The 12,635-nt window shown below is 39.0% G+C and overlaps 1 protein-coding gene across 1 annotated transcript; it reads right to left on the bottom strand.

The window, feature by feature from the left end:
- Nucleotides 1-3,680: 3,680 nt before the first annotated feature.
- On the bottom strand, nucleotides 3,681-4,661 carry LOC136747167 (olfactory receptor 1E16-like). The gene has a single exon (XM_066700123.1). The coding sequence runs from the start codon at nucleotides 4,656-4,658 to the stop codon at nucleotides 3,681-3,683; it is 978 nt and encodes a 325-aa protein (XP_066556220.1). The 5' UTR covers nucleotides 4,659-4,661.
- Nucleotides 4,662-12,635: the final 7,974 nt, after the last annotated feature.

Below are 12,635 nucleotides of genomic sequence, written 5' to 3' on the forward strand. Positions count from 1 at the left end.
TCCTGTATCAGTATAAGTTGCAGACAAAACAGACCTATAACACTAATGTAACACAATTTTTGTTCTTGGGTAGTAAGTGTTATTTCCTAATTGCTTATGCCTCAAAAGTATAGAAAATGGCTGTTATTCACCACAAACTTTGCTTTTGTGACCAGGACAGTGATAATTTTGAAATTTAACCATTTCCAATTTGAAAATGGTATTTACATGTTAATTTGGATTCATAGGTTTTCAGACTTCATGTGAAGAAAAACACACAAATTTGCCTGTTTGCTCACTGGAAATAGTTAAAAATTCAAAATATCACTGTCCTGGTCACAAAAACAAAGTTTGTGGGGAATAATAGCCATTTTCTATACTTTTGAGGCATAAGCAATTAGGAATTAACACTTACTACCCAGGGACAACAATAAAATTGTTACACAGTGTAATGCATGGTATGGCTAATCGGTTTACTTGAGCACTCCCATCCATTCAAGGGAAGTCTTTGAATATCTGAGAAAAGCATTGTGTATTTCTTACACACATCTTTTAAAGAAACATGGGAAACTATATATTGATTAATGATTCTGACTATGAAAACATGAGGTTTAAAGAAAAATGATTGCTAAAATCAGTACACTGGCTATGCAGCAGTTTTTCCAGTTTAAGGTTATCATCATGTCACAACTGAGGGGGTTCAGTGTGAATGATGTGACCAACTACGCCACCTCAATTAATAAGTGAGAGAGGAACTCTTCGTTTCTCTCCCTGGGCAGGCTCAATGGGACCTCAAGACAACAGCAGGACGGTATGTAGTAATAATTTTAATTTAACAGGGTTGCTTTCACACACACAGGGAACAAAAGCTGTGCTAGACAGTTACAAAAACAAATATAAAAGGGTGGTGAATAAGACTAAAATACCATACCCAATAGAATGCAAAGAAAGTAATTAGAGTAAAAAGCAAATATGTATCCAATATGTAACTAATCTTCCCTCACTGTAAACATACACACTAAGTAGCAGCAGATTCAAGACATCTCTCTACTGAAAGTACTCCAATACAGAGACCAGATGTAGCAACATCAATGCTATGTTTGGCTTCGGTCTCGTCAGGTAGCAGCAAACCCATGAACAACCTACAGGTAAGCGAGAGGTCTGCTCCAGGATGCAATTAATCATTGGCGCTTCCCAGGCCAGTAGCCATTTTGGGCTTGGCAAAACCTGGACTGGCTCCACACTGATCACCGGGATTCTATGATCAAGGCAAGTAATGTTCATCAATAGAAGCAGTCTATGCAAATAAGCAATTCATGCATATTTTTCCTTTTCAGGTTACAAATCCACAAACAGCCACTAGAGGGGAGCAAGGATAGGCAGCAACAAAAAGTGCAAAATGCAATTACCAACCCTTTTCCAGAGGGAGCCTAAACTGTCACTATAACTTTCTGTGGTGCATGAAATAAAGTGATCTAAATGCCATATCTAGTTTCTTGTTTTTCCACAATCTGTTTTCACAAAGTACTATCCACACAGGAAATATTCACCTTCTACTATGGTCTCCAAACTTCAAATCTTTATTACCAATTTCTTAGACACCCTTATCCAAGGTGACAATTGTTACAGTACACCACACCACTTCTTCCATCCCCCACATTTTTATCCATTTATAAATCTGGGCATTTACTGGAGCAATCCAGTTAAAGTACCTTGCTCAAGAGTACAACAGCAGTGACCCCAAATGGGATTGAACCCACAATCCTCCACTGCAGAGTCCAGAGTCCTAACCACTACTGCACACTACTCCCCAAAATCCTCGCTGTAGAGATCTCTCCTAGCTCTTCCACTGATACGGTGTCTTCACGGTGTCTTCACGGTGTCTTCACGGTGTCTTCACGGTGTCTTCACGGTGTCTTCACGGTGTCTTCACGGTGTCTTCACGGTGTCTTCACGGTGTCTTCACGGTGTCTTCACGGTGTCTTCACTCAACTCTCTCCCATCCAGCACGTGTCTTTGTTGATGTTACTAATCGTGTCTTTCCCTGCCTCCACTGTTGCATCTCTGCTGAATGAGCAGAGCTTCCTGCTCTTATAGGCAGGAGCTAGAGTCAGAGGTGCAGGTGACGGTGATTAGGGAGGTGATGCGGGGGAAGTCCATGTGGGAATGCAACCCAGCGGCGTGTGGTTGGCTGTTGACATAAATAAGAACACGTGAAGCAATTAAGCAATTCCAAACAATCAAAGAAATAAAGAACAAAAGAAACCGAAACATGGTTAATAAATAAGTAAAAATAATCAAGACGACAACAAATTATAATACTAAAGAGCACATAATCATCAACAGTGAAGAAAAAAGTGATTAATGCCAGTCACGCCCCACTTGTGACAATTATTATTAGTAGTAGTAGTTGTAGTAGTAGTAATATTAATAATAATGTGTATTATCTTCATATTGAAACAATTAAATATATGTATATATATCAAAATCGAGAGCCAGGAACTGAGACATATCCTTAGCGCCAGCATGCAATATGCATGGGTATTTAATCAGAATATAATAATATGGCGATTCAGAGGAGATGTATATAGTTCAATATATTTACTCCAACTGAGTGAAGAAAGGCTTTATTGAAATGGTGTGTGCCCCCATTTATATAAACAGGAAACAGGAAGGAGTTGTTTGAGTGACACACACGGGCCTATAAGCAGCTTCAACAGGAAACGGGCTTAAGCCCTCCCTTCGATTTCAAGCTACCACGCTGTTTACTGCCCAGAATAATTTGCCCCATACTTCAATGAAAATGTGCAATGTGTCACAACTGTCTGCCCAAACAGCCAGGGAAGTGGAGGTGTGGGAAGAGACAGGTATGGAACAGGCTCGGTCAGAGAGCTGGCAAACAGAGCCATAAAGGCAAGGCAAAAGCCACAGTTGAGGTCATAGACAATAGGTCGGTCAATCAGACATAAAATGTGTCAGAGGGCAATCCAAAGGTGAGAAACATGGAGAACAAGTGATGGTCAGGAACACAGGAGATCAGTTAGTGGTGAGTTGGAAACTGCATAGTGTAGACAAGCCAGTGGACATCACAAAAAGAATGACACATTTATTTTACTTTATTTACATCAAATGACAGTTACATTTAATGATATATTAATGCATTTTTTTAATTAGATACAAACAAAAGTATGGAAAATTGATATTATCAACAGATATTTTATGTGTAATCCAAACATGGATGAGACTTTCTGTCCACACGTGAAGCAGCTACAGGGCACTCCTGCAGCAACTAAATTATCATTCTCTAGGCTTCCACCTCCCATATAGAAAACATTTACCAATCACATTAAAGAAAAAGAAAATGATAAGGGATTTTACATTGTTGTTGTAAAGGAAAACCTGCAGGGTTTGTTATACCAGACTTTGGCGCTTTCTGTTCCAATTTCTTAAACAGAATCAATTTTCCCTTAAAACTTCAATGTGTTCATGCATAATTCTATTGTGTTTTTAATAAATATTCTGCAATACCTACCTCAGAGAATTCAATGAAGATTGAGGCAGGGATTTAGATGGACTGGTCTGTAACCTAGATGTATTCTGTAACATTTGTGTTTTTACTTTCAGTAAATGTTACCTGGGCTGGACTAACTAGATTCTAAATTAGATCATGTATATATAATAGAAAACTCGAAGAAAAGTTCTTATTCTATCATAACACGTGAATGTATCTTGTTTCTTCTGTAAAGCTTCTTAATTGCTTCCATAATCTCTTCTGTTTTTAGTGTATAAATGATAGGATTCAGCATTGGTGGAATGACAGTAGCTAGGGATGTATTAATTATCCTGGCATTAGGATGAATAGTACCAGTAAATGCAGCAAGGTACGTGGCACATATTGGAAGGTAAAACACTGCCACTAAGATCAGATGAGACGTACAAGTTTTCATAGCTTTGAGTCGTCCATCCTTTGAAGCAATTTTTAACAGTGCAAGAATTATAAACATGTAAGACAATGCAATCACCACCAACGGTGCAATAAAGTATAACACAGTGCAGAAAATTGCACTTATGTTATTTGCAGAATTGTCATTACAGGCCATACGATACACAGGTCCGTGGTCACAAAAATAACTGTTTATCACTGTGGTTTTACAGAAGGACAGTCTGGTAATTAAAACCAAAAGTGTAATAATTGATACTGCTGTGAGAATCCACACCACTGTTACAATCACAAGCATCACAGTATTAGTGATAATGACATGATAATTAAGGGGAAAGCATATAGCAACAAACCTGTCATAAGCTAGAACAACAAGAGTAAGAGACTGATTGCAAGAAAAGAAGTGAACAAAAAACATATTGGCCAAGCAGGCTTCATATCTTATGTACCGGGAATTGAGGAGAAAGGTGTCAATTAATTTGGGAATAAGAGCTGTGTTACCACACAGGTCAACTACAGCTAAATTAAAAACAGCAACATATTTAGGGGTGTGAAGACTTCTGTCCATGTATATAATGAACATGATGAAGCAGTTTCCTAATACAGTTACCACATAAACAAAGCAGAAAAACATATAGTAATACTGTACATGTGGGATGTCAGAAAAGCCATTGATGTAAAAGAACTCCGGCCGAACAAATGTAGCGTTTGGAGGAACTGTTGAATTCTGGGAAGTCATGGCAGACTTGATTCTTCAAGTTGTTTTTTTCTCTAACCTGTAACGAAAGTTATTGCTTTATATAACGAAGATAAATAAATTGTGGATTGATTGATCCACAACAAGTGTGTAAATCATAGTGATTAAATTTGAAAGCAGTACAAAACATTTTGTTTATAGCTATTTCAGAGCTAATACTTTTCAATTAGAAAATATGTAACATCTGTATCATTACAATCTGTATTACTATGTGACATTTACATTAGGGCTGTCAAACTGTAATTTTTAAAATCGATTAATTGACTGCTAATATGTGTGTGAATGTACTGGGAGCCACTGCGGTGATGGGCTAAGTCCTGGTGAACCAGGATAAAAGGGGGGAGCTGTGTACAATCAAGAGAGGCAAGGGGAATGAGAGTGACAGTCCGAGGTTGAAAGACAATGGTAATCTTGAGGATGAGATGAGGACTGTAGGAATTATCTGAAGCGCCTGATTGAAAATGGACAGGCAGAGTGTGAGCGACATCTGCCAACACAAGACAGAAGTGGAGTTAAAAACAGGACAACGTGCAATTGGACTATTTAATTAACTGTGTGCACGGACATTTCTTAACCTTACCTGTTCCCCAGACTGCTTTGTTTGTAACAGTTTTGATATTGTATGGCCTTTGTTTTTTCATTGTTTTTACCTGAGCCACTAACATCTTAATAGCTGATCTCATTTGGAGTGGGGGTTTGAATAACTGGCCTCTTGGGAGGGTAGTTTGTGGGGTTTAATTATTATTATTATTATTATTATTATTATTATTATTATTATTATTATTATTGTGGTGGTTGGTTTGTATTAGTTGTGTGTATTTTACTTGGTATACTGGTAATGGTTTATCTTTAAAGAGGATTGTGATTTGGTTTTGGAGTTGGTTTGCTTTTGAAGAGGCCCCAAATTCCTCACCCGTACATGAGGTTACCAAAGAGCACATAATGAGACCAGCTTCTACCGGTCTATATCAGATGCATCTCTCTGCAGACACACAATACAAATTTACAGAACGTACATTCTAGTAAAACCACAAGAAGATGAGGAAGTTGGCACACAACTCCCCTTTGCCTATCTAGACATACGTTAGATACGCGTGGAATATAAATAACGAAATGGCTACATATGTCTCAATATTTGGGCATAAAATTGAAAACATTGTGTTTAAGCTTAATCAGGAAGATAGTGAGGATTTCATAAGATATGGAGTTGTCTCCCCCTTATTGTAAAAGTAAAATTGTAGAAGTAAAAGGGTAGAAGGGATTTTAAAGTAAGTGCATATCTGTCATGCTAATGGGACCAGAAAAGGAAATCCTCATGTCTATAGATGCAATGAGATGCTGTAGGGCTTTGCCATTTTCAGTTGAGTGTAAACCAAAACTTGTAAAGAATGGTAGAAGGCCTGTTTCTTTCTTTATTTTGAGATGCATATTGATTTTCCATTTAGTTATTTATTGATTACTGCTTTGCTGTTTTCAATTTTGAGTGCAAACATTTTTTTTCATAATGTTACAGTTGTATGTTTTGTAGCAGAAATGTTTCATATAATTTATTTCATTCTTTTATTTATTAAAATGATATGCATATAAAAAAACAATAGTGCATAAAGTATATTTCTTACTGCAATACATTTTTGTTTGAATGTATACCATCATTTTTTTTCTCATAATGTAACAGTTGGACTCTTTGTAGCAGAAAACTCAGTATGTGATTTGTTATTCATATTTATGGCCATATTTATATTATTCATATTTATTGTTGAAACATCAGAAATAAATATAACATGATAGTAAGAACAGATCTGTCACTTCCAGGTTCCACCACGGTGTGAGGGGGTGTGAGGGGGGATTAGGGGGTGGGCTGGTCTTGGGCATTAGACTCCCAGGCTGAAAATGGGTCCCACTCCAGCCCTGATAAAGGCCGTTTGTATTTAATTCTGTCTCCCTTATTTCTCCTCATTGACTGTGCCGTTCTGTGCATTGCTCTCCTTCCGGACCTGACCGGTATACTAAAGGTGGTGGCAGCGATTATGTTACCCTGGGTAGGCATAAATTGGTTTCCCTCCAAGAATAAACAGGCAAACACTACACCCCATTCAACACTTTCACACTGAAACAAATGCTGGCAATTTGGAGGCATGTTGTTGCTGGCAAGGTCTGTGTGAATGGTTTATTGCTGGCAAATCATTGCAAGGTTGCTAGTCTAATTGCCTGCAATTTGGCGTCAACGGGTCTGAGTGAATGGAGCAGGAAAATGATTGCCAGCAAATGACTTGTCACCCAGTTGCGTGGTCGACACAGCAGTGCATCAGCTAACTGACGTGACCAATCAGAACAGGGGCGCATTTTTGAGACCACAACACAAAGGTTTGAACACCTTTGAACAAGAGAAACGAGAAACAGACCGGGTAGTTAGAAATGGAGGAGGTTGAAAATAATATACATAAGCAAATAATAATATAAGCAAATCTGAGTGTTATTAATGAACCAACAGGTTGGCGTATGTAATGCTAACTATTGTCACACATGTCAGATGTTATATACCAATAAATCATGCAAAATCGAATAGCTATATATGGGCAAACGTGTTACCCCCCCTCACACTGGGTTCATTTCAAATTAAATCAGGTTGGTTCGTTGCTTTGAAATAATGTATCAGTGTGCTGGCTGTTCACACTTGTCTTGTGTACAAACCTGCTCAAGTCGTTGGAAACTAACTGAATCATTTTCGTGGTTCACTTCCATGATTTCTCAGGACTCAGATCACTTGTGTTCATATTGCAATAATCAAGTGATCTCGGTTCGTTTTGTATTAAAACATGTAAAACACAACAACAGGCTGCCATTCTTGTGAATATTACAATCAGTGTTGCGCTGCCGAATGGTGATTGCTCTGCCTATATAAAAATATACAATAACACACGTGTGACGTCCCCTAAATATCCATTTAGGAGTATGTTACTGCTACTGCCATACCAAACATATAGTGCTCCTTAACATAATACATTAAATGAATGGGTTTTAAAGCAATTCATCATTTCTGACACGTATTGTCTCACACAAACGTAAAAGTACAAAAGAACTTTGACTCCCTCACACGCAACATCTTTAGATAAAATTGTACGATCTGATTAACTTTAATTTGAATTGTATTCCATTAAAAAAAAAAACTTTGTAACACCCTTGATGAATATACTCCAATATCCAATTGTTGTCAGATTACTGATGGTACCGTTAACAATAAGTAAATGAACAAATACAAATGCACATGTTATCTTAACTGGTACTGTACACGTTTTGGGGTGAAATGTGGAGTTTGTTTTCGTGTTGAAAAAGAACCGAGACCCTCCAGTGTCACATTCAAGTTTTTCAATCGAACTGAACTCAGTTATTTTGGCAAACGGACCGAGACCAAGTCTTTCAGTGTCTCAGTTTGTTTCGTTTCGGTTCGGTTGCCCATCAAAATGTGTTGTTCACACTCTTCTCCAAAAAAACCGAACCGAATACGAATACTGAATACGAAACAAACCTCTAGTGTGAACGAGCCTACAGTGACAATGATGGTGTCACCTTGTGCTTCGGATGGGGTACAAGACCCATGTGCGGAGATCAGGCAGCGTCTTACTAACAAAGGGTCTAGGGCCAGCAAACAGGAACAAAGCACGTAAACAAAACTTCGCAAAAACTTGTGGGAGCAGACCGGACTATATAGGTGAAACTGGAAACAGGTGTGTAGGGCAAAGTGCTGCAGCAGGTAAGTAGTTAGTGAACGGCGACCTCTAGTGGTGACAGACGGCAAAGCATGGGGAAATGTTATAGATGGTAGTTTGTTTCGAATTGTTTAATTTTATTTTTATGCAGTATGCCAAACTTAAAACAAATGAAAAATAAAATCAGTTGTTTTGAGCAATCAATCGGAGATCTGCAAACCCAGACTTTTGGAAGATATAGATATACACACAAAGTAATGTCATGCTTTTTTCTCATTTACTTAAGTTGATTTAACTCTGCTTCAGTGTGTCAAGACCCACACAATGCCTCTCGTCACGCCACCATGAACCGAGAGCCGAGTCTCATACTGGGTTCACTGGCTTAATTGATCTGTGAGCGCTGGGTCCAGTGACCACACCGCAAAAACACACAACCATACAACCTGATGAACTGGTCATAGCGCAAAACGCACCTATATTGATGTATCGTTTGTCTTTCCCTCCTTTGTAGTTCTTGGTAGTGAGTCTGAACCGAACCGGCGCCCTGGTTAGAACCAATAGCCCAGTAAACACAATGGAAGGAAACTGGCCAAACTGGGGAATGATCGAACTCATACAAACATCCCAATATGGGTCCGTGTCTCCTCTCCGGATCCACAGGCTTCTCTACACTCTTAGAAAAAAATGTTCTTTTAGTGGTTCTATATGGCACCGAAGGCTGCTTTGCCAATATTTATAGAACCACTGCGTGTGAAAGGCGCTATATAGAACCAGTCTGCAGACTGTCCGCAGCGTGCCCTGCTCTCATTGGTCCACATGGATTTATCTGCGGATGGACAAGAATTGTCAACAGAATTTGCACGAGGCTGCCAGTGAGTGAAGATTTTCTTATTTCTGAGGTAAGTATGAACAGCGTTTTATTTAAGGTTTTTTTGCAATATATTAATGTATATGACCAACACTATAATACAATAATGTATCAGAACAATACAGAGTCTCGTTCCCATGGCTATAGCACTCTTGCGGGCAATCTCTGAAGGATCCTTGACAACAATTTTCTGGCATTCAAAACCAGTGTGAATGGGATGCAACAGGAGAAAAGCAGGCTAACGGTGCCTGCAATTGTCCGGCATGTCAGTGTGAATGGGGCTTTATTATAGACTTTTAAATGCATAAGCTGCTACAAATGAGACATAGGAGCAAGAACCATAGGACTGCAGTTCTTATGTTTCTCACTGAGCCAGTTGCGCAGACAAACTAGTCTGTTAACATTCACAGAAGATAACGCTGCTCTCTTATACTATATTATAACTGATGCCGTAAACCACCTTGAATAGAACTTTGAACATTATGTTTGGCTTTTATTTGATAGCTCAAACTTGTCATTCTTCTATGATACTGAAATTCATCTTCGTAGAGAATACATATCACATCGTTTTTGTCCGTTGAACCATACGGAAACGTTTTAAAATGGAAACCGACATTCATTAATCCACCTTTCTTGTCTAACATGTTTGCATCTGGTTCAACGATGGGTGCACAGAATGCTCAGAATAGAGGAACTTGATTAAGTGTTTAAAAAAATAAAAGTTATTCTTTTTAATCTAATTACATGTGCAGTTTGACTAAAATATCTATAATATATAGTCACATTTTAATCATGCACTTTTCTTCATTTGTAGTATACTAACAAATACTAAAATCTTTGTTAATTTAAGTCAACTAAAATTACATTAGTTTTAGTCACATTTTAGTCATGCATACATTTAATTCTGTTTTAGTCTGGAATATATATATATATATATATATATATATATATATATATATATATATATATATATATATATATATATATATATATATAACTTTTACAAATTTTACATACATTGAAAAATGCCAAAACAAAATTGAAATATCTTACAGTACTCACCTGAGCAGATTCAAAGTCTGATACAGTACAGTGTATTTTAGAAAAATCTTTAATATTTCTTATAATAGTTCTTTATATGAATTTAGTTGTGCATCCTCCTTGATTTAAAAATTAAACACTAATTTAGAGCCACAATTGTTCTAGCTGTTCTACTTCTTGATGAGTTTTAGTTGTGCATGTACATGTTGCAGCAGGATAGAGCCTTTTATAGGATGCCTCTGTGACACTCTGCATTACCATCAACAGGGGGCAGAATGGCCTGTACAGGGACAGTCTCCACAGGAGGCAGGACAAGTGTGTTTTTTTTGTGTCTTGATGGAGTCAAAATTGTAGTTTAACTTCACATGCTTACAAAGTAGCCCAGCATCAGCAACACAATATGTTTACATTTGCACTAATCAGAAAGCCGTATTTAAATCAGAGACCATTGAGAAATGTCTGCATGCACTCTTAATCCACCTCTACCCTTCTATCTGCTGCTTAATGAGGGAACTAACAATATTAAAAATAAGATGGGTTTATAAACATAAAAAGTATAATAATCTCAGTTATTTTATCAGTATGCTGAATTAAACTTCTAACAAATATCTTATATCACAAAATCACTAGCTTCGTACAGCAATGAAAAGGTACAAATAATTAAATATTTATTTTGCAATGCACTTATTATACATTTATTTTCCATTTAATGTGGCATTAGGGCCACACTTGGGCCGCCCAGGAGCGAGGACCGCAGTCACACTCTTACTGTCTAGAACCAGCAAAGCGGAGGGTGTAGGAGTTGACCTCTGTAGCCCCGCTTTGCTGTAGCAAGGCTGGCTGCTCTACTAGTCCAGCTAGCAGTGAGGCCGTAATCTACTTGCACAATATATGGTGCGGCAATCAAGCAACTTGTACACCCTCCATGCATTATCATGGCAGTGGACCCTTGATCCAACAGGAGCGGGGCCACAGACCCTCTGAAGATAAACATAATACACAGTTGGCTAGTCAATCAGAGTCACCAAAAGATAGACAACAGTATGTATAACGTGGCAGCAGGAACATTTATGCTGTCTTCGTGCAGCACAGGAGCATCCTTCTCAACTGAACAGTACAGTGATTCTCCAGTCCACTAGATCTAGGACGGAGCCACAGACCTGCTGTTTACACACAATATATATATATACATAGCGGGTTACAGGCTAGATGCATGCACCACCACAACACAATGCAATAATGAACTAACTATATACAATGCAGCCAGGCAACGTACATGGAGACGGCATGACAGACCCCGGGAACACACCAACAGGGCTGTCAGCAAGTCCAGGAGCAGCTCGTGTGGGTGCTCAACTGGAAGGCATAGTCCGGTGAAAGGGAAATAAATGATTCAAAAATTCCATCCAGGATGCGCTAACAGGGGCACATTGGGAATAGAGATCAGAAGACAGAGCCTGTAGTCTACTGGGGCTCGACTGAAGCCAACACTGGGTTCCCAATGGAAGGGACCGGTCCTGTCACAGCCAACCTGTAGAACCAAACAAATGTAAGTGGCGAAGCTCAAGCTGCAGCCACACAGATGTCTGCCAAGGGGGTGCCTTTAAAAAGGGCCCATGATGTGGCTAAGTCTTGAGTGGAATGGGCCACCAGGTGTCCCAGTGGACTCGAAAGCCATGGTGATAGTGTCCACTCTCCATAGGACACATACAGTTGGTCCGAGCATCTAATGTCCTTAGTGCATTCCAAATAGCTCCTGAGGGCCCGGACAGGGCAGAGCAGGTGAAGCCGACTCTCTTGCTCTGAAGAGAAGGGAGGAGGATGAAAAGCCATCAAGTCAAAAGGCCTGTTGACATGGAATGGAGACAGCACTTTTGGGAGGAATGCAGGGTTAGGCTGTAGCGTGACCCTGGAGCCATCTCCCACAAAACAGACACACAGTGGGTTTCTGGTGGTCCCAAAGTCATATAGTTACGAACAAGGATAGCCAGGCTTCAAAACAGGGACATTTATTGTCTTTCGGTCAAAAAGCTAGAACTAAACCAGTGTAGTCACTGCCAACACACTGACTAAATATTTTCAGACAAACAAGAATAAAACAAATAAAAAAATCCTCAAAACAGGACCACAAACATGGCCTAACCTTCCCCTACTTTCCCAAAGATGGCCACTCCACAAGCCCACCCCAGGTAAGCTTTTGTTTGTTTGGAAGGTTTTTTCAAACATCTTAACAGAGGGATGGGCCTACTACATCACAGGGTCTATGGACAGGACATGTAACTTGCTCACGTATTTTGCAGAGGTGATTGCCAGCAAAAACGCAGTCTTAAGTGATACTAGCCT

This window comes from Amia ocellicauda, chromosome 3, assembly GCF_036373705.1.
Source record: "Amia ocellicauda isolate fAmiCal2 chromosome 3, fAmiCal2.hap1, whole genome shotgun sequence".
Classification (NCBI taxonomy): Eukaryota; Metazoa; Chordata; class Actinopteri; order Amiiformes; family Amiidae; genus Amia; species Amia ocellicauda.